The 22,907-nt window shown below is 36.3% G+C and overlaps 1 protein-coding gene across 6 annotated transcripts in view; it reads left to right on the top strand.

Annotated features, from left to right (window-relative positions):
• The window catches only part of sesn1 (sestrin 1), a 68,490-nt gene that overhangs the window by 40,178 nt on the left and 5,405 nt on the right, over nucleotides 1–22,907 (top strand). For 4 of the 6 annotated variants that reach the window (XM_056480710.1, XM_056480711.1, XM_056480712.1 and 1 more), the window contains exon 3: nucleotides 22,798–22,863. In XM_056480710.1, coding sequence (XP_056336685.1) covers nucleotides 22,798–22,863 — 66 coding nt within the window. Of the gene's footprint in view, nucleotides 1–21,729; nucleotides 21,973–22,797; nucleotides 22,864–22,907 lie in introns of those variants that run through there. The other 2 variants (XM_056480715.1, XM_056480716.1) reach the window with 1 other exon arrangement.

The raw sequence follows: 22,907 nt of genomic DNA on the forward strand, positions 1-22,907 counted from the left end.
CTAACAGACATCTAAACATAGTCGTCTTGGCTAAAACAAGGCTACATTTGGGCTATTAGATTTAGTGAAAATCTAATAGATGTAAAACTAAACTAGACTAGTCATCAAATAAACAGAAATAAATGACTACACCTATAAAGTCTGTCTAATCTGTCTATTTGACAACTAGTCTAGTTTTGGCCTATTTTTAGATGTCTAATAGATTTTCACTGACAGCCCAAGTTTAGCCTTGTTTTAGCCAAGCTGTCTACATTTAGATGTCTACATCTATTAAACACAAAATTGTTTGCTGGGAAAGTGCATGTCTTTGGACCCAAGCAAACATTAGGAAAACATGCAAACTCCACACAAATGCCAACTGGTCGAGCTGGGACTTGAACTAGCGATCTACTTGCTGTGAGGCGACTGTGCTAACCTCTGAGCCACCGTGCAACCCTTCATTTTGCTATTTCTATTTGAATATTAAGAGCTAAATACATAAAGCCAACTATAAGTTCAAATCTTAAGAACAATAGTAACTAACCACTAAACCACGAATCTATTTAAACATCAAACATACCTAAACATTAACTAGTCCTTCCTTTTACTCAAAAACAAATTGCACTTAATTTCAGTGTTTACCCTCTTGAACAAGCCCTATGAAGCATGTTGAGAACTAAAACACCACTGCTCCCTATTTACAGTAAATGCAACATTAAATACTCAAATAGCCTTAGTAACTGTAGCTGAGCTCAATTTGATGTTGTGAAGACATAACTGAGGTAATTAGATTACAATTGTGGATCAACATTTACAGTCCTAATTAAATAAGCCAGATTGTGGTAGTTTGGAGCTACAAAAAAATAAACATTGCATTTAGCATGTAAAATTAATTCCTATTTGAGTTAATGTGAGGAAAATGTGTTTTTATACTTGCTTATTTATGTGAGCGCTGAGCAGGAATCCAGCAATATCTGGTCTGTGTTATCAGGGTTGATGAAGAACTGGCTCCTGTTGCCAACTCTTGTTTGTTGAGGTCATGAAGGTTGCTAAGCTATCGAGGACATTAAAACTGTTGGCATTTTCGCAGAAAAAAGTATTTAAAAATAAATACGGTTTATTCAGGTGAAAGGTTGATCCATGCTTTCTCTGTGATTGCACTACTAGAGTCACGGTGACTGCAAGTAATTGAAATCAGTGTGTACTATTGAATCATCTCCTGGTAAGATTGTTGTCTTCTCCTAGAACTCTGCTTTTTGGCTCATTTTGTTTAGAGGGAATGTTAACAGTTAAATGCAGGCAATAAATAGTTAGCACGAAACTGTGAGCATGTAAGTCAAGACAAAAGGGTGAAGCCACATATAAGTTGATGTCCATATCTCTCTTTTTTCTTCCTCTCTGTATTTGTGGTAATGTGGTATTTACATGCATTAGATAATTAGGTCTTCGTGCATCTGTTGCTGGCCATCAAATATCAAGAGCAACACAAGCCCACTGAGAAAGACTACAAAGCAGAAAGATGGGACATCAGGGAGACAATGGAACAAAGAGAGGACTATAGAGAAAAAAAAAACATGGAGATGGAGAAGGGGGTCATAAATGGGATCAACAATAAGAATTTTTATGGGCCAGTAGTTTGAGTTTATGGGCCAGATTTATACTCGCCCTGCCTGTATTTTTATTGGCCACATAAATAAATGTGATTTTATTTATTTAAATGTTATGTAATATGTAATTTTTTCTGTTGAATTTCTTAAACAATAAGGTTATTATAGTTAACGAAAATGAAGGAAAAAATGAAAACTAGAATTGAAAAAACATTTTCATTAACTGAAATAAAAATGAAAACTAGAGGTTTTTTTAACTAGAACTAACTGAAACTGTATTGTGTACATACAAAACTAACTAAAACTAATTAAAATTATAGCAATTTAATTTAAAGCAAGCTTCGTTTTTATTTTTGTAAAATGAATTTAATAAATACTGTAAGCTATTTAGAAGTAAATCTATTTAATTTGAGCTGCCGGGTGTTTGATCGTATAGCACCTCAGTGTTTGTGATCCTGATGCCATTGGCCAGATCAAGCCGGTCCTCCTCCAGTCAGTCCTCGCTGTTGCTCCTGTTACAAAAACAACAGCTGGACATGACAGCAGCACGGCGACAGCATTAAATATGACCCGAGCAGAGACTTAAAACTATTAATTTAACACATTTTGCCCAATAATGGGTTTTATTTCTGTATTAGTGATCGCGATCGTGAACGAATCATACTTTTTAACTGGATCTTCTAAGTGAACAGGTTGAACTAATTCACCAAACCGAACTGAATCATTTGAAACGATTTATGTCTCCAGTAACATTAAGCACTTAACCACAAAATACTTACTTTTTACATGCCTGATACCCCCTCTGACTCGAAATAAACAAATATATACTGAGTCATTCAGTTACTAGAACAGTACACTGAGATCAGATTTGAGAAGTGGTGAACCGATTATAGTGCGCATACGTGATTTATTGAACCGAACACAGACGGTACATGATAGCCTGCTGTGACTGAACTAAACTTGAACAACTGCAGCACGGGTAAACTGAGGGCTTAAATGAGAGGATCTGGTGAAAAAAAGTTTATTTCATAACAGAAAATCATAATGGAATTTAAATAAGTGAATCATGTATCAGTTGGGTTGCAAAACGTAATTGTAAGAAACTTTTCAGATCGTGGTGATGTTTTAACTGACTGAAACTATGCTTGCTGACTCCATATTTTTGATATGTTGTGTCCAAACTTGGGAAGATTGTCACAAAAGATCCAGTTCGCGTTAAAGATCCGAACTTCCCATCACTACTGTGCATCTAACCTCAGAAGCAGCCTTGCACGTATATTTGGCTTAAGGCTGCTATAGAATCTTATACCGGCCTATGCATAATACTGTGTCTTGCATTCTACATCATTCGTGCTGCCCACCGGTAATTTGCCTCTATACACATGATGAGACTGAGGCAAATTCAGAGCGTCCATGGCAAATGTGTTGCACATACCGCGTCATGCATTCTGCATCATTCATGTTGCCAACCTTTAATTTGAATCTCTTCACGCAATTGGATTCAAGTGAAATCAGAGCATTCACAGGAAATGCGTTGCGCATACCGCTTCATGCATTCTGTATTATTCATCTTGCCAACTGGTAATTCGCTTCTATTCACGCATTTGCATTGACTTTGTATGTAACTTATTCATGTGAATAATACTTAATTGCACACATCATTCTAATTTGTGCAGTGTTTTTCCACAATCTATTTTTCTTTCGAAGTAGAAATATATTGTGACATATACTGTCATTCATATATACAGTAAAATATTGTGAGGTAGGATTTAGATTTTATGGCCCACACACTTGTAAATCCTTCTTACATTTTTTATAAAACTGATCCCTATCAGCCATCTAGATAAGGTTACCTTTGTAGCATATTTAAATCAGTAGAATTTGCAACAAACATTGTGCTGCACATCAAATAAAACCAAATGTTTAAGTGCATGTTTAATGTGCAAATTTACACTGGATCTTATTGTTGAGCCCTGGACTCGTGCTCTATCCTATAAACTACAATCGCACCACTATATATTCAAAACCATATATAAAAACGACTTTCACAACTACCACAGTTGGGAAAGAACTCTGTAAGAACGGCGAGCGGACAAGAGTAGTTAGGCCCAGCCATATTTTTTTTTCTTCTTCTCCTGGAACTGTAGATTATTGCATTATGTTAATGGAAATCCAGTGATTTTTCTGAATTTGTTTTGAAGGGTCATGTGTCAGCTGATAGTCTTTAAGGGAATGTCCACGGTGGAATGTCAGAAAAGGATCAGAATTGATGCAGCGTGGATTTGTGCTGACATGCCCACAGTTTATCTGCTGGTAATGTGATCAGTGTTTGTTTTCTGCAAGGGCACAACTAAACCCACCACAGCAGGAGCTACTGAATGTAAACACACAAACACGTGAACACACACACACAGAGAAATACTGTAGAGAAAAGTTTAAAGCCTGATAATTAGCAGTTTGTGGTTTTTAGTCCGTGTCTGTTAGCTTTGAGGCATTATTTATACTAGTGTAATGCTTCTATTGAATACAGTTGACTTGTTTTGAAGTGTGAAAATAACAATGTGTACATGCTGATTTATATACATGCATAATAGAAAGAAATTATGCCTATTAGTGTTTTTTTCTTGTCCCTCATTCAAACCAAAATATATTCTAAATTTAATTATCATATTTTCTTTGCATAACACCCCACTTTGTCTACAACATAAATTTCGCATGCACTAAAATACATTATTTGGTCAGAAAATAAATATTTGGATTCTATATGTGTATAGTGCTTAGCTGTTTATACTGTTGGCATCAAGGTGATATGTTAAACATATGCTTTTTTAAGCTATGCAGGATGCCTGAACAATTCTGTGAATGTTATACATTAACTAATGCCTTCTGCATGTCACATTCCAACCATTGTCTTTTTGACAAAGCATGCGAAAAAGATATTACAAAAAGCAACTTGAGCAAACACCTCGAGTATGCAGGCTTTCTACAGGGTCAGGGTGAAGGAGTGATAGGTGGAAGGCAAATATTAATAAACAAGTAAAAGAAAGTGATAAAAATACATTCCGTCTCGTGTTTAAATAAAAAAATTGGTTGCTCTCTTTCTCTCTCCACACACCACAGACATCTTTTTTTTTTAGTCTGGTACAAAACATGTTTTTCAGCAGGAAACTTTTACAGACAGTGCATCCATTCATACTCTCACACAGCTCTCTCTCTCTCTGTGTGTGTGTGTGTTTGTGTAAGTTTTGCATATAAAAATAAAATGTTCTTTTATAACTGCAGTGCTTTGTTGAGTTCACTAATCAGTCTTGTCAAGACAAGTTTCAGGTAAATAATATTGCATCACGTTGTTGCCCAATACAAAAAAAGAGCACTGGACATGTCCTACCTTTCTAAACTAATCCAAGCTTTCACAGGGCTGGGCGATTAATCAAAAAGTAATCGAAATCGACATTCAGAATCTATAATTGATTAAATATTTCCAGGTCAAATTTTTTTCAATTACTTTCCCTATGTGTTATGTGGCCCTGCTGTGTTAAGGCTGATTTATACTTCTGCGGCCACTTCGCAGCCATATCTGATCTCTAGTCAAGTTGGACGATGGACCCATTCTTGAACCTTACTTTGCACTACATTGATGATGATTGGAAGCTGCGTCAGAGATGCCTTGAGACGGCATATTTTCCATTATATTAAAGTTATTATTTACATTAAAATATTTGTTTACAAAAGAAATGCAACGTTTAAAATATTATTTAACAGGATATGCAGGAGTTATTTGATTTAGAAGAGATACTGCTTATTTTCTACTTTTAATATGAAAAACATTGAAAATAATAAATTATATTTCCAAAAGTGCAAGTTATTTAGGCAGAGTGTGTTTTATTTTCAGTTGTCCACTGTTGATATTCAATAAATGATCATAGATAGTAAATAGTGTGTTTCCTTCAATTATTTTAAAGTCAAGTAATACACCCTTCATTCAGAAATCTCTCACTTGCAATTTGTGAGCATATTTACTGTACAAAACTCATCAATGAAATTTATTCCTTTTCTTGTCGGCTTAGTCCCTTTATTAATCTGGGGTTGCCACAGCGGAATGAACCGCCAACTTATCCAGCATTCGTTTTACGCAGCGCATGCCCTTTCAGCCGCAACCCATCTCTGGGAAACATCCACACACACACTCATTCACACTCATACACCACGGACAATTTATCCTACCCAACTCAACAGTACCACATGTCTTTGGACTGTGGGGGAAACCGGAGCACCCGGAGGAAACCCACGCAAACGCAGGGAGAACATGCAAACTCCACACAGAAACGCCAACTGACCCAGCCGAGGCTCGAACCAGCGACCTTCTTGCTGTGAGGCGACAGCACTACCTACTGCACCACTGCGTCGCCCCAGTCAGTGAAATATGAGGGCAAAAAAATAACATAAATAAAATAATAGTTCATTGATAGTAATCGAGTTAAAATGTTCAATTAATCGAGATTGAGATTTTACGCCAAATCGCCCAGCCCTATTTCACACTCTTGAAGTGTTTAGCTTTTAAAAAGGAAATGATGTTTGGTCTTTTTCTTCCTCAGCCTTTCCCCAGTTGTTCTTCTTTAGTCAACCCTTCGCCTAGTTTTCTTTTTTAAGTTTTCCTCCTCTCTGTGGAATTGCTGCAGCATGTTTTTTTTTGGTCAGAATGCCCAATTTAGTAGTTTGGCTTTATTCTGAAATATCCATGTGTCTTTGGGGTTCAAGCTAGAAGTCACAGGTGTTTGCTGTGTGTAATATTTATTGAATTGAACATTGAATCAAATGAACAAAAGTGTTCACTGCATGATACAGCCTAATACAGTTTTTCTCAATTGCTTTGGCACATTTTTCAAAACAGACTTAACATTCCTGGAACTTCAGAACTTTATTGCATATCTGCAGAATGTAGTCTTTCACCCAAAACATTTCATTCATGCTCCAAAATCTAGTTATTGTGTCAGTAATTTGGCCAAAGCCACCAAAACATAGTGAACTTGTCACCATGTGAGCCACACCGCTCAAAATGATTAGCTGTTTTTTCACCATGAAAGTCAACCATGGAAATTAAGGTTTAAAAAATCTGATATTTGTTGAGAAGAGTCAATAGTACATAAAATTAATGAACATTTGTATTTATGCAGTACATTTACTTGTGTACAAATGTTATACGCCCCATTCACACGGGGTGTCAGCGTCAACGCTTCCCATTCACTTTGAATGGGTGACGTGAAGCGTTGCCAAACTGAATTGTGGATCTGTCTGCACTGCTTCAGTAGAAGTTGGGAATTTCTCAACATTTTAAGCGCCAATAAAAGTGTCAGCCAATCAGATCGCTTTATACAAATACCCCAGCTCAGACAGTAGCCGATTGCGGACTAATTTCATTGGCTGACGCTGGTATGACGATCGCGTCAGGCCCTACTTCAAAGACACCCTCGGTCAAGTGTTGACACTGAAGCCCCATGTGAATGCACGGTTACATGCAAAGTGTAACCTCGTTTGTCCAGTTACTGTATTGTATATTTCATACTTTTTATGTTACCACAAATACAAACAAAAAACTACTAAATATCCATGAAAAAAATTATTCTTGTTACTGCAGTTCAGGATTGTGAATGTAGTAATTGTGATGTGGGCAATCTATACTACCAAACTGGATTGATAAACAGATAACACAAATTGTATTGCAACTAGAGGTAGTTATAGCAGACACTAAAACAATGTTAATCAGATATTTATGGTGTAAACATGCGCGTATCCAAATGTTTGATAATTGAATAAACAGATTTGAGTGTGATGGATTATGTGAATAGTGATTGAGAAGTTGTGAAGAGATTGACCGTTTAAATGAGAATCGACTCATCAGTTTTGATCAACAGGCCATATGCGATCAGTTTTTGTCCAAACTACAGACAATTGTACTTACTGTTTGCACACATGTGCCAAAGCATTGGAAAATCACTTAAATGAATATGAAATGACAATATGATGTGAACAATAAGCTAATTGTTCAGAGATCTAAACTTATTGTTTTAAAAAATAAAAATGTCAATAGAGAATCGAGCCAAAGCAATTGAGAAAAACTGTAATATGCAATTAGAATGACTTGAAGTTATCAAAGCAAACATATCCGTATGTGTGTGTGTTTTTTTAAGTGATATCACATAAGCAAGAGCAATGTTTTTCCGGATTTTTACACAAAAATCTTGCAAATGTGAAACTGATTTTATTATTAGCTGTTTTTAGTCACGATATTGTTAGTTTTTTTCTGTTTAGCCAACAAACATAGTTCCAAGCACAGCTTTTCTGAATGAATACGTTTTTTAAACGAATCATTTGAGTCAGATATTCAGTTATCCATTCATATCGACAACCATTTGCTTTGTTTCTAAAAGAATCAGCCATTTTGAGCAAACCAATATCCCAGCACAAAAACACACTCAGAAAAAAATCAATTACTGTTATCAATACAAATCAATATTTTCCTATTGTCGTATCATTCAGAATTGCCCTTTGTAATAACTTAATAACTGCGCTTGTTTAAACAATTATGCTAATGATTCATTGAACGTGTGTGTGTTCATTGACCATGGTCATTGCTCATTGTGAAGAAAGACTGTGGCCTTTATGAAGGGAGGGGACGGGGCTTGCATTGTCTGAGTATTTCCTCTGAGAATCCCATAGGACAGTCATGTCTCCCCACTAGCCAGTATGGGACTGTGGACAGTCTGACTGCTTGAGCTCGACACAAAGGTTATGAAAAGAGAAATGAATGTTTTACCCTAGTCCTCAAGCTGTAGACGAGACATTTGAGAGAATAACAAAGATTTGGAAATCCAAACACAGGCCTTCATAATGGCCATGTTTATTGACTTTCTTGTTTTATGCAAGTCATATTTGTTTTTTTAGAACTCCATGCAGCATTTTTTTGTGCCATTGTGTGCAACCTTGGTTTATCTGACTTTCTTGTTTTTTTTCCTACTGCTTTTTCTGTGCTGAAAATAATAGAAATGATAAAATGTAAAAGATGCACAAAGCTTCACTATTATAAACAGTTTTTTGTACTGTTTAGTAATTAATACCTGTGTTTTACTGGTTAAATTAATCATTACCAACCACAAATATAAAAAGTGCACACTGCACACAAGGCTTATAGTCTTGACTATAATGTCTAAATCTAACTAGAGTTAAGTTTTTACCCATTTCATTGATAAAATTTAATAACTGACAAATGGCAACAGTCAAAATGCATGATTTTAATGTAATGCTATGGACATTAGTTGTATTGTCCCTTTTCTGCAGTGTACATCAATGTGACATGGGATGTTTGTTCATACACTGAAAAAAATTATGTCTTCAAAATGGTTGCAAACAATTTATGTGTTGAATTTAAACAAATTAAATGTAGATATGTTCAAGCTAATTCATTTGTTTAAATTCAGCCCAAATAAATGTTTATAACCACTTAACTTTAAAATAATTAGTAAACCCAAGGAATCACCTTTGAATTTTTTTTTTCAGCGTACTTATAATTTTCTGATAAACTGGGCAGAATATACACTGTAAAAAGCGATTAGCGATTGTACTTGGAACTGTTAAATTGACTTAACTTAAGTTTATTAAAACTGCAAATTATACTCAACAAATTGCTTTTTACAGTGTAAAACAAATACATTGATCCTAGAATAAAAGTTACTAAAACACAAAGTTTCTTACCATTGATGTGTGCTTGTGTGTGTCTAGTGAGGTTTTAGTCAAGTATCATATAAAACATCATTGTCTAGATTAGTGATTCCCAAAGTGGGGGTTGGGACCCACTAGAGGGTCGCGAGACGATGATGGGGGTCGCTTGGTGATTTTCTTAAATGTCATATATGTTATTAAACTATTAGAATCACCATATTTTATTTATAACCTGCAGAAGATAAAGAATAGTATTTAATAGTTACATGAAAAAACAACTTGCAAATAAAAAGCTATCAGCCTTTTAATTTTTTTTCATTGTATTGCGACCCCTGGGGTTATTAAACTATATTGATGACACAGCAGTAGTGTTTGTTGCAGCAGATTGATTTTACAGCACAATGTTCAACTTTGACACCTTTATGGCACTCACATACATTAAAAATAAAGGCCACGACTGAACATGGAGGATCATCTCCAAGTGGCGGTATCCAAAACAAAACCGTAAATACTGTGCTCACCATTCTCGTTAAGTGAGGTTAATATTAAATTAACAAACGAATAATGACTATAAAAAATGATATGGTTGTTAGACTGTTGCACTTTTTTGTGTGTTGTCAATAAGCTTGTTTATATAGTTCCTATTGGTGTGTGTGCACGATGTGTGCAATGTTTGTGTGTTTATATAACCACCTCAGAGGATAAAGGGAGTCGCGAGTCACTGGAATTGTTATTTTAAGGGTCGCAGGCTAAAAAGTTTGTGAAGCCCCTGGTCCAGATCGATCTTAGATTTTAGGGATCAGTATCAATTGCTAAAAATTGTATAAGTATGACTAAGTTTCAGATTACGTTCTCACATCCAGTGTTGGTTAAAACAATAGTACACACCGAGCCAAAACCCTGTAAAAAATATGAATTTCATATATAAACAAAAATGTGCAGGACATTTGCGTTTACAAATGTATTTTAGTCAAATGTAGACATACTGCTCATTCTTTCATTTTATTTGAACTTTAGCTTTAAATTTTATTGATTTTAAAGCTGTAATAATTTATAATTTTCATCTTTTTAATTTTTCAAACAAGAAGTCATTGACCAAAGCTACTAAAGCTAAAAAATATGTTTATTTCTAGTTTTTTGCACTGCTACTGCTTGTTTTTAACCATGGCAGAATGTAGCAGTTTGATTTATCTTCCTTAAAGATTGTGTTTTGTGTAGAAAACGTATAGTTTAATTTGGCCGTTGCGCGACAAGTCTAGTCTTTCCCGCTGCTGACCATATGGCTCCTCTAAAAATGAGCTCCCTAACAGACGGTCATGTGTATGAAGCCAGTGTTCTCATGAAGGCGAGTCGGACATCATTTGTTCTCATTATTTGCACTACGAAAGCATGTCCAGAACCAAGATTAACACTTCTCTGGCATTCAGAGGTTTGGCTGATGTGTACATGTTTTTTTTTTCTGTGCCCTGTTTCGTATGACCAACATACCGGTTCAGAGCAGTTACAGTTAATTTGAATCATTTATAGTAATTTCCTGACATGTTGTTCAGTTTATGAGCCTGTCAATGATTTATCTTGCTCTCTTCTCTTTCTCAGTCTGTCTCAGTTTTGCAACATGTTATTTAGTCAGCAAGCTTCTAGTCTGCCGAACCTGTTTCTCCTCTTCTCTCGGATGGAAGGATAAGAAAGAATGAGTCGGGAGGGGGTGGTGTGGGTGTTTAGGGGGAATTTTTGGCACACTTCCTCATTTTGTCTTCATAAATAACAGTGTTCCTAGCCTCCTTCTCTCTTTTGCAAGCTTGTAACAGTGGAACAACAGTGATTTTGCTGTACTTAAAAAAGAGAAGCGGTGGTTGTAAAAGCTTTTACTATAGAATATGTGAGTTTAAATGCGATCAGGAATCAAATCTATGTCTTTTCATTCTAGCAAATATGACTGTCAGGCATTATTTTGAAATGTAGAAGTCAGTGTTGCTTTTGGAAGGTTTGTGGGTTTTTTTGTTGTTTAGTGGTTAATATGTTTAATTAGTTTTCCCCTTTATCATTGTAACACAAATAAAGCAATATTTTCCATAGAAATCCATTCAAATATTCACTCTAAAACTCTGATGCTTTTAAAAAAATCACTAGAACACTTAAAAAATCCATTAAGAAATTTGATCCAAATTGGACTTGATTGCTTTATATCATAAGTATATCATATTTACTTTGTTTTATTTATATACAAACATAGATCGGTGTCCATAAACCATACTTGCTATATTTCTAAAATCCGATAAATTCAGATTTGATGTATATAAAAAATCTTCATTAGTTTTCCAAAGATTAACAAGTTATTATGGGGATGGAACAACTTTTGGGGGTGAACTAAACTTAATGTTCGTTTTAATTGATAGTTATTAATGTAGAATATGTTTATTTACTTATTTTAATTTTATGGCTAATAATGTATAAAATGCATATATTAACATGCAGTACTATTAGGTGTAAATAATTATAAAACCAAAATCAACACTAAAAGTAAATTTGAGCACCAGCACATTATATGGTGCAGTATGGAAAATGGACATGACTTTCAGACATGCATGGATCAGTTATTAATGAACAGCTTAGCCAAAAGCATTGCACAGGTATGTGTTTTTAGGTGGAGTCTCTAGAACGTATAGCATATATAGGATTATTAACCTATAATATGCAAAGGCTGCGAACCTGCTCACCCTGACATGTTGATTTATGCACTGTAAATGACTGATTTTCAACTGTAAGCGTTCTCATTTGTGCACGTGCACGGTGTCAATGCAAATGTGCTCAAACTGTGCAATGTGTTATTGTGCAATAATACTGTATACTGTATACCGTGTGTGTTATCTACTGTAAAGCTTTCCACCTGAGTGCATTAAACCGATCCTAATTACATTACCTGTTGGGAAAGAGAGAAAGGGCTGTGGGCAGAGGTTTTTAGTGCTTGTAAATTATTTCCTTCTTTCAAGGATGGAAATTTTTACAGCTGGGGAAGGGGAAACTAGGCAGTCTCTGCTGGTCTGTACAGGCTTTTCATAAACAATGAAATATTAAGTGGTTTCATTCTGACTGTGGCATGGCCTGAGGCCCAGGCATATAGGCGGTTTTGTTTGGTCATCCGGTTTTGCCGGGGTCTCATCCGATATTGATGAGGAAAGAGGACACGAGTGTTAAATTAGTTCACCAGAGCTTTTTAATATGAACTTATGATACTGTAGTATTATTGAGCTGCTCCACTGCAAACAAACAGTTCTGAAGAAGTCAGATGATCTATATCTGTCTCAAACAATGGTAGACACTGTAAACATAGTGAGCTTCCTTTTGCAGGTAGCATTTTTTAAATTCTGATTTCAAATTCTTGTTTCCCACCTGTACAGTAGCATAGAATTTTTACTTTTGGGTTAAGTGTGTAAGTTATTATTTTATTAATGTCTTATTTGATTTGAATACTAACAGTAAAATTGGGCACCGTATTTAAATCTGCAATATGAAAAAATGATATTCGCTGTAAGACATGCAAGATTCAGTGCCATGATTGCCACAACAACAGACAATTGCATTGGACCCCAACACAACTCACAACCCTAAACAACATTAAGGGCGTGTCCGAATCCACTTTTGCTATTTTAAGGACGGAAAAATATGCTCTGCGCTGAGGTGCATGGTTTAACAGGGTTGTGCTTGATCTTTTAATGATTTATGTGTGTTTTGAGCATAACTTGCATTAAACCAATCGGACACTCATCTCCCATTCCCTTTAAGAGTCAGTTGCGTACGCCATGGTGCATTTGCTATTTACATGGCAAACGAAGTAAGTGGAAAATCTGTATGCTTCACTAGCGAGAAAACAGTTAAACAAACCATCTGCAGCGCGAGGATAAAGATTGAGCCTCCTCCATTCTGCCTCTTTACTTTCTCTTTACTTTACTTTTACTCTTTACTTTGCTCTTTTACTTTCGTGAATAAGGAAACGGTGTTGTACACACTCCACCGAAGACATCCATTAGCCTACATATTTAATTTTGTTAGCGCAAAGATTTTCATTTGTAAAGATATTTGTGCATTGCTGTAAATCCTGTGTGTATTAAGCAACGTGTACGCGTTTAAGGCTACTAATGCACTCTGTGCTGGACTTTAGACCAGCTTTCAGCTGGTCAATTGCGCAGTCTATTTCAGTTCCTCAAATTAGCAACGCACCAACAATGCTCCCTAAAACACCTCCTTTCTAGACCGGCACACCCATGAGTCCACAAAGATGCATAAATGGATTTACTATTTATGCAAAATGGGAAGGTAATGGTTGCGCTGGTCTGATAATAGCAACAAATCGCGCCAAACACGACTTGCACCTTACTGGCCGGGTATATGATAGGGCCCACACACAGACACTAAATTTCTAGCACTTCTTTAATGTAAATGTCCATTTTTAATATACAAGGAAATGTAAATTACCATAAATTGCAACTGTACAGTGCATTTCAGTGGCCAAAAAAAGGATTTACAAAACAACTTTTTGATTGATTTCCTTTATAAACTCAGAAATGTGGATTTGGATGGCAGTTAAATCATCAAACAACCTCTTTATTTGTCTAAAAACAGTAAGTAACTCAGAATGGGGCTTTCAATTGTGTCATGGGAGAAAAACACTGGCATTCTAGATTCGTACACCAATAAAGTCACCAACTACACCCTGCAAATTGTGAAAATCCCTTGCATCCATCCCTTAAATCCAAATGGAGCTATAGAAAGTATTTATCTTGACATGATTTATGCAGGTGATATTCATGTAACATTCAGTGCTGTGCTATACACTCTTTGCCAAATATTTTATTATAGTACATTACAAAATGCTATTAGTATGATATTAGCATCTTTCTCCATTATATCCTGCCAATCAATCCTCAGGCCGACAGTCAATCTGAGTCCATCTCAGGTCTCACGTTGTATATAAAACAGATGCTGAATCAACAGCAAGTTCACTGACACCATTATTGTTTTGTTCCAAGACTGATTATGTAAGGCATGATAGACTGACTAAACAGGCTGGCATTCATATGATCATGTTACCTCTCTCCACAGCTGCGAACTACGGATAAACAGAAGGGTAATAAAAAGAGATAAGTCTATGGCTTCGTTACATATTTATTTTTGTTTTGAGGAACAGTGTTCTGCGGTCTGATTAAGGAAGTATTGTTTTTGTTGAGTCTTTCACTGCCTCCATGTGAGCAAGCTTGTTTGTCCGAAAGAGGTAGTGACTTGGCATATCATGGATCTATATTAATAAAGCATTAACATTACATGAAAATTACAGTTCGGCCGAGGGCTCATGCAGGGTAATGTTTAGTAAATAAAAGCAAACCACACATCTTTATCAGCCAATACTTAACCATATGTATTGATTTTGACTGTTATAAAGCAAAGTCTGCTTAGGTTGTACATCAAATGATAAAGGACAATCATTAATTATGTGGGACTGTGGTTTGTTTTGGGCTAAAGATAGCTGGAGAAGCGGGTTTTGGCTTTATTTATGTTAGATATACGTATTGAATTTTATGTGGTGTGCCCCCTGTGTTTTAACAGCTGCGAGCCCTCCCTATTAACATAACATCCACAGGAACTGTGGCTTCCTCACTGGTGAAGTGAGCGAAAGATCTCCAACTATACAGCAAAGGACAGTGAGGTTTTGATTTCTGATTGTCTGTATGTGGACTACATTGGCCTCAAAAAGTATTCAGACAAAAATGTGGCTTATAGAACAAAAAATAGATAAACTAAAGTGTACTGAAAGAAAATAGTATTATATTAGATGTGCATAAAGGTCACTTCTCACCTCAAGAGTTTTTTTCTTTTCCTGTTTATTGTTATTTATTTATTTCATTCCTTATGTATTTTCATTTAATGCAAACCCTGGCTTGTTTAAAGTTGTTGTTAGCTATGTATGCTGGCTTTGTTCTGTAATAAATATAATAAATATCAGAATGTCATTGGTTCTAAGGTAAAGAAATATCAAACTACTTAGTATTTATTTGAAATAAATTTAAAACAAGCACACTTTACAACAAGGTGTCTGCTGGGAATGCCTTAAATTTCAAAAACAAAATTTTAGGCCTTAAAAAGTCTTAAATTGACTGAAATATTGTGTTGTAGGTCTTAAATCATTTTTAAACAGGTCTTATTTTTTCCATCCAATCGATCAATCACCAACAATACATCTTAATAAAACCTTATTTTTATATTTAAGTTTTTTTTATTGCAAAGAGATGCAGTTCGCAACAGCTGTTAGACATTTTGGTCACTCTTTATTTTGTTGGTCTGTTTGTTGAATTTAAGTTACATGCCAACTAATTCTCATTAGATTATACATAGACTGTTAGATTGGGGTTAGGGTTAGTATAAGTTGACATGTACTTGCAAAGTTTCTTGTACTATAAGACATTTATAAATGTCTGTTTAGCAGCAGTACAAACAGATATTAAGCAGACAGTCTACTAATACTCAAATGGACCATCAAAATAAAGTGTTACCAACATTTTTACATCAAATTCCCCCATAAATTCAAGGAAAGGGAACTAAAAACAATTATGATTCCCTTATGATAATACATTAGAAAAAAAATCTTTTGATCAAAATTCTTAATGATCTTAAAATGGTCTTAAAAGTCTTAAATTTGACTTGAAACCTGCAGAAACCCTGTTACAAGCATTATAAGGCAATTTGGTAGGTTTCAAATATTGAAACAACATGTATATCGTTCAAAATCTGCTTGTGACACTGTGTTTGCTCAACTAAATGTGTAGGTATTCTGCAAGGACAGTTGAGGTGAACTCAATTTATTCTGTACCCCTGCTAAAAATGACCTTGATACTACACTCAGTGCAAAATGCTTCAACACAGATGTGGTCCAAATATGGACAACTGTTTAATGGATGGGTTTGTCCATGTTTGACTCAAATTTGGGTTGAAACAAGCCAGATTGTAGCTGATTGATAAACCATTAACAATATCAACTGAAAGAAATGCTTAGTTGTTTGTACTGTAGATACCAGTTGGTAATTGATGTTTTAGACACGGGCGACACGGCGGCGCAGTAAGTAGCACAATCGCCTCACAACAAGAAGGTTGCTGGTTTGAGCCTCGGCTGGGTCAGATGGCATTTTTGTGTGGAGTTTGCATGTTCTCCCCCCCACAGTCCAAAGCCAGGTGGTATAGGTGAATTGGGTAAGCTAAATTGGCCGTAGTGTACGTGTGTGATTGAGTGTGTATGGGTGTTTCCCAGTGATGGGTTCCAGCTAGAAGGGCATCCTTGGCGACCCCAGATTAATAAAGGGACTAAGCCGAAAAGAAAATGGATTAATGAATGAATGAATCAATGTTTTAGACAATTTACTGTGTGACCACAGACACCTCTCAGTAACTTTGTTAGAAAGTTTCATTCAATTGTCTTTTCTATTTTTTGTTGTTGTAAGCAACAATTTCTTCAGTCTGTGACTAATGATCTTTTAGAAATCATTCTAATATCCAGATTTTGTGCTCATAGATCATTAATTCATTATCAGCTGAACATTTTTAATGAAGAGATTCATGATTAGAATGTACAAACGGACAGCATTTATTTGAATGGTTAGGATTGATGATCACTGTGATCATTTAAATGCATCATTGCTGAAAATAGTATCAATTTTTAAGCAGCAAGCACAAACAAAGTTAGTACAGCGTTAGAAAAAGTGCATGCAAAAGGTTTGTACGTTTCTTAAGTTGACATTTGAATTTAAAACAGTGTTCATGATGACAAATAAAAAGCGAGGCATGGTAAATTGGCCAAAGATGTCATGTGATTGCTTCCCAACAAAGATGACAGGTAGAAAATAGCACAGGAAAACAGAAGCACCTGCATTGTAAATGACCCCCTTAAAAGTTGCATTTGTGCATTTTGCTTTCTTTGCATGAGTATCATTATTATTTTAATATTAAACATCCCCAGGGCAAATGAAATCTGGACTGCTGGCCTGTAGAAACAATCCTTATTGTTGAGTGGAGTATGCAATATGCGTGCTAGTTTGTGCTTTGGGAGTGCCATTTCCTCTGACTGTCTGGATGTGTATGTGTGTGTGTTCATTTGTATCAGTGCTCCTAGTGGACCGCACCTCTTTCAGGAAGACAGATGCAAGACTGATCTGCTCCAATCAGCCTGATTCTCAGAACCCTAAAGCTGAATACAAGTGCTAGTTTGACAGTCCAGAACAAGGGAAGCTGGGTGGGAAAAATGACCAGTGACATAGAGGATATAAGGATGAAAGTACGAGAGGAAAGGTGGATCTGATAATGGAGGAAAGGGCTGTTGAATGCTTGTTATATGTTTAGTGTCTTGAAAAGAGCTATTGAGCCTGGGCACAGTCTACAGTCATTGAACTCTCACTGTAAGGAAAGTTCATTGAACTCCAGCAAGCAAAGACACTGACTCAGATGACATACAGTAAACAAGGTGCTAACTGTAGAATGGAGGGTTAGTAAAATAAAGCTGCTTTTGATAACTTTACGAGGTTAAAAGGAATAGCCAAAAAACTAAAAAATTATTTATTGTTGGTTTGTTCACCCTTAGGTCATTCAAGATGTAGGCTAGGTGGCTTTTTTCATCAGTACAATGAAGTTTGTTAGTGGCTGCCAACAGTTTGAAAGTCAAAAAACAAGTTACAGGCAAAACCAAATTACCTGACGACCTTGTTCTTGGATGCCCTGAGGGTGTGCAAATGAAATGCAAATTGTTATTTTGGAGAGAAGTAACCAATTAAATGAATCAAATCAATATTAAGAATGAGACTTTTATACTAGTTAATTTAACTAGTGCAAATAATTCAAACTAAAGACAAATAAAAAATGTATTCTGTATACATACCGGCCACTTTATTAGGTACATCTGTCCAACTGCATGTTAACGCAAATTTCTAATCAGCCAATGACATGGCAGCAATTCAATTCATTTAGGCATGTAAACATGGTCAAGGTGATCTGCTACAGTTCAAATCGAGCATCAGAATGTGAAAGAAAGGTGATTTAAGTTACTTTGAACATGGCCTGGTTGTTGGTGCCAGACGGCCTGGTCTGAGTATTTTAGAAACTGCTGATCTACTGGGATTTTCACGCACAAGCATCTCTAGGGTTTACAGAGAAAGGTCAGAAAAAGAGAAAATATCCAGTGAGCGGCAGTTCTGTGGGAGCAAATGCCTCTGGCAGATGCCAGAGGTCAAAGGAGAATGGCCAGACTGGCTCGAGCTGATAGAAAGGCAAAAGTAACTCAAGTAACCACTCGTTACAACCGAGGTATGCAGAAGAGCATCTCTAAATGCACAACACGCCAAACTTTGAGGCAGACGGGCTACAGCAGCAAAAGACCACACCGGGTTCCACTCCTGTCAGCTAAGATAGTACCTTGTTGAATCTATGCCACGAAGGATTAAGGCAGTTCTGTAGGCAAAGGGGGATCCAACCCAGTACTAGTAAGGTGTACCTAATAAAGTGGCCAGTGAGTGTATATAGTGTATAGAGTACATGTTTACTGTTTATAAATATATAGACAGAGTGATATCTCTCTATAGAATGATATACATCTCTTTTATGCCATTCTTATTAATCACACAAAGAATAATCACATAATCTCGGAAACAATGGGGACATGTTCAGATGGGTTCAGCCAGTTAATTTGAATATGTATTTACAACAAAAAGATAATCACCAAAGCAGGGCTCTTCAATTAAGTTCACAATAACTAATATGTAAATTTGAAGGATTAATAGGAAGCAAACCAACTAAAAAAGAGGGACCCCAATGTACTGCAGAGTTTATTTGACTGATAATCTTTCCTAGTGTAATAGAATAGGATTATATTCAATGTTGGAGAGTATGAGACAAATGGCAAACAACAATAAATGCTCAATGTGGGTCACTGAAATCATATATTTCCATTCTTTTTATTATTATGTTTTACATTGTGGCTATTGTCACACCATATGGTCTAAAGTTCAAGGCTGCAAAGACTTTAGTCAACTTGCAACACTTTTTCAGCCTACAAAGCAACAGATACATTCAGCCATAAAAACATATCACTCCCAGTCATTGAACAGACCAAGAAACAACTTCATTTTGAAGTTAGACTACTTTTTTTTTCTTTCAGAGGCACTACGGTGGGGGAGTGAGGGTGAAAAAAACAGATTGGACCCTGAAACTGTTGTTCTGCTCTCTGATTGGCTGACTCCTGTTGCTAGGCTTGTGTCTTTTGTGTTATTTTTTTTCGCTCTTTCTTCCCCCTGCTCTCTGATAGGTCAGGATGGAACCGGTTCAGACGAGGGCTGCGTCAGGCAACTTTTCTGCCACTTGTTGAACATCCGAAGGCTTGTGGTTTTAGCATGGCTGCTCGTTCAGCACAAGAAAAACAACAGCGCAAAGACGCACATTCACACAGAGAGGCACTTCTACAAACACACCCTGTTACACAGAACGCGTTCACACTAAAATGAAAGTTTTTTTACCGGCAAAGCCAGAGTTATCAGCAGATGTTTTTCACACAGCTCCAAGAAGTCACCTTCTCCAGTCTTGTCATTCACATATATAGCCTTGAATGAATGGTTTAAATCTGCTGTTTCATATTTGAACAAATAATAGGCTAAAGAGATTTCCAGTCATAGACACTATGAGAGTTTTGAAAAGCTTTAGTTTTATTTGTTAACTTTTAGTTTACAGTGAAGACAATCGGCTTACAGTAATGATGATTGGATTAATTTGACTTGATTGGCATGTTTAACTTGAGGGGGAAATGAAAATTGATAGTTTGTGTATTTTTCTTAGAAGTACATGTATATGTCCAGGCATGTTCCTCATGTGTGATGGTTAAATGAGTTGGAATGATACGACTGAAAAAAGACTTTAAAAACAACACTTATGTGTTTGCCAACTATTGTGCAAGCTTTTGATTTTTGTTATGTGTTTTCATATGACTGGAGTACTATAGTAAACTCTTTTTGCAGTCTATTTTCTCATCTATATAACCGACTGAGCCCTATGTTATGATATGGTGTGAGTACAGTAGAGCCTGAAGATTGTTCTCCGATAATAGTCTGGCTTTTTTTTTAATAAAGAGGGGAGGTGGGCGCAAGGCAAACGCTGACCATTCTCTTCTGTAGGTTTGCTGAGCCATAGGGCTCAGTGGACCTGGTTAAACTACCCCCCTATCACTAGAGAGAGTGCTGACTCCTGCTCTGGTCTGTTTACACCCCTTCAGCCCCCTGATGTAGGACAGTCCCTTCAGACACAATGAACATGCTGAATAGCTACTCTTCATCTCATGAGCGATGCCAAATCTAAAAGCTTTGACAGCCTTCTGCTCATGCACAGAACTTTAATTCAAGTTAGATGGACTTGTATGTATTCAACAATTGTGCATTTGCGCAAATAAAGACATTAGATATTGTGCAGAGTTATGCGTTCATTGTTAAATGACTCTGAAAGTCTCTAAACTGTGTGAACAACATTTTAAAATGCATTGAAAAACCAAAGGCACCTGTAGAACTTTTTTTTTTCTTCTACTTCTTTTTCCTAGAAAATAATCAATAGCCCTGCCAAAAGCGTCACTTTATCTGCTAGGTGTCTTGACTTGTTCCCTGTGGGGGATATAAAGCTGAGGGCAGGGATTGATCTTGGCTTGTTTTTCACTGTAGTCCATGCCGTCATCCTCATTCACGTTGCGAGGCTTGTTTACTGCAGTTCGCTTTTGCTCAAGGAAAAAAAACATCCCCTCCCTCTTGCTCGAGCTACTTAAATCAGCCCCTTACACCGGGCTTTTGGAACCGTGGCCATATAGACTACAAGACAAACCATGTAAATAAGTTTATTGGAAGACCAAGTTAAAAGTCGGTTAAGTATTAACCAATATTAGAAAGCTTTCCAGTCATGCATCTGTAAGCAAAGGAAAGCTCCCTATCAGAAGTGCAGTGTGCATATCACCCCATTAACTCCAAATAAATGAAATTACTATAACGTTACTTATGTTATGCTTTACAGCGTAGTTTATTAATTTCATGTTCTTTAAAATCTTTATGACTTTCTTATATGTGATTCACAAAGGGAAAAGTGAGATCATTTTAATGTATCTTTTTCTACATAAAGTAGTCTAAATTGCTATCTTGTAGCTTTAATACTCAGTAATTCAATGTTTCAGTGATGCATTGATCCACAAATGATGACAATTAATATTTTTGCATGAAGTACAGTTTTAAGTCGGCTGAAGGCGTTGTGTGTTCCTTTAATTCCGCCCTCTTGGCTTTGATTGGACAACGTAGGTTGTTTTCGCAACGAGATTGGCTCTTGGTTACGTCAGTCATGTTAACAGCCTGTTATTTACCACAAGAGGGCTAGGAAGCAGTGGGTATTCTGCTCGGGAGCTGAAACAGCTGATATGAACGGGTAGCATAACCCAATGCCTCAAGGAACAACAGGATAAAGCAAATACAAAGAACAGTCGCTCTAGATTTTGTTTTTAAAAGCAGAACAGCGCAATATGAGGCACGCATCGGCATCTAATGAAACTATGGAAAACTCCTCTCTCACCATGACAGACTTGTTTAAAATTTGCACACAGTGCGAGCGACTTAGTAAAAAGGTAAGAAAGCGTATGAGTTTGACATCGAGTTTAACTAACGACACTTGTGTTATTCGTTAACCCGTTTTCTTAGTCTACTGTTTTCTTTTTCTTTGTTGCTTTCAAAACATGTTCGTTCATTCAGATCGTTTGCTGCAGTGCAGTCAGTTCTTTGTACTTGCACCATGAACACCGATGGCTTGTTTTTCTGTCATCTGATCAATAGACCCTTGCTATTGATCAGTGACTAATGAAATGGAAGTCAGTGTCACATTGACCAAATGCTGTTTTTTTGTTTTGTTTAATAAACATTGTAAAATTATATATGTATAACATATGCCATTGTCTGTAAGTGCTGTATGCTGCTGCAGGGGGACGATCTCATTGTTCGCGGAGTCAAGTTTAATACCGTTCAACAATATATATAAATATTTTACACTATTTTTCGCATATCCCTGTCTGATTCAGCTATTTTTCATGTTTATGTCACTGGTGCAATGCTAACTCAGTCAACCTTTGTTGATAAGGTGTCTAGGCTGTTTTGAGTCATTCTCTTTGTGCCTTTGACAGTGAGAAGATGAATGATGTTCAAGATGAATGATCAGTTGCTAGTGCTACTTATTGTAAAAGTGCATTGTTGTGTTGTGTATTATAAAGTATTTATTTTCTACTAAATGGCAGAGAATATTCTAGAACCAACCGTTGATGTTTGAGCTAAGGAAGGATGTTGTTTTTAAGAGTTCTGGTCTGATGCCAGAAATTCTTCGATACGAGTATAGCTTCATGCCAAGTGTTTCTCTGTGGTTTTCGATCATGTAATCATGTTTTTTTCCCGATCTTTTCTAGGATGTTGGAGTGCGAATCCCCAGACCAGTGGGAAATGGACCAAGTAGATTTATACCAGAGAAAGAGGTGAGTGTTAACATCTGCCCCGCTTGCTCAAAGTTGGCATAAAT

Source organism: Danio aesculapii, chromosome 20 (genome assembly GCF_903798145.1).
Source record: "Danio aesculapii chromosome 20, fDanAes4.1, whole genome shotgun sequence".
Taxonomy (NCBI): domain Eukaryota; kingdom Metazoa; phylum Chordata; class Actinopteri; order Cypriniformes; family Danionidae; genus Danio; species Danio aesculapii.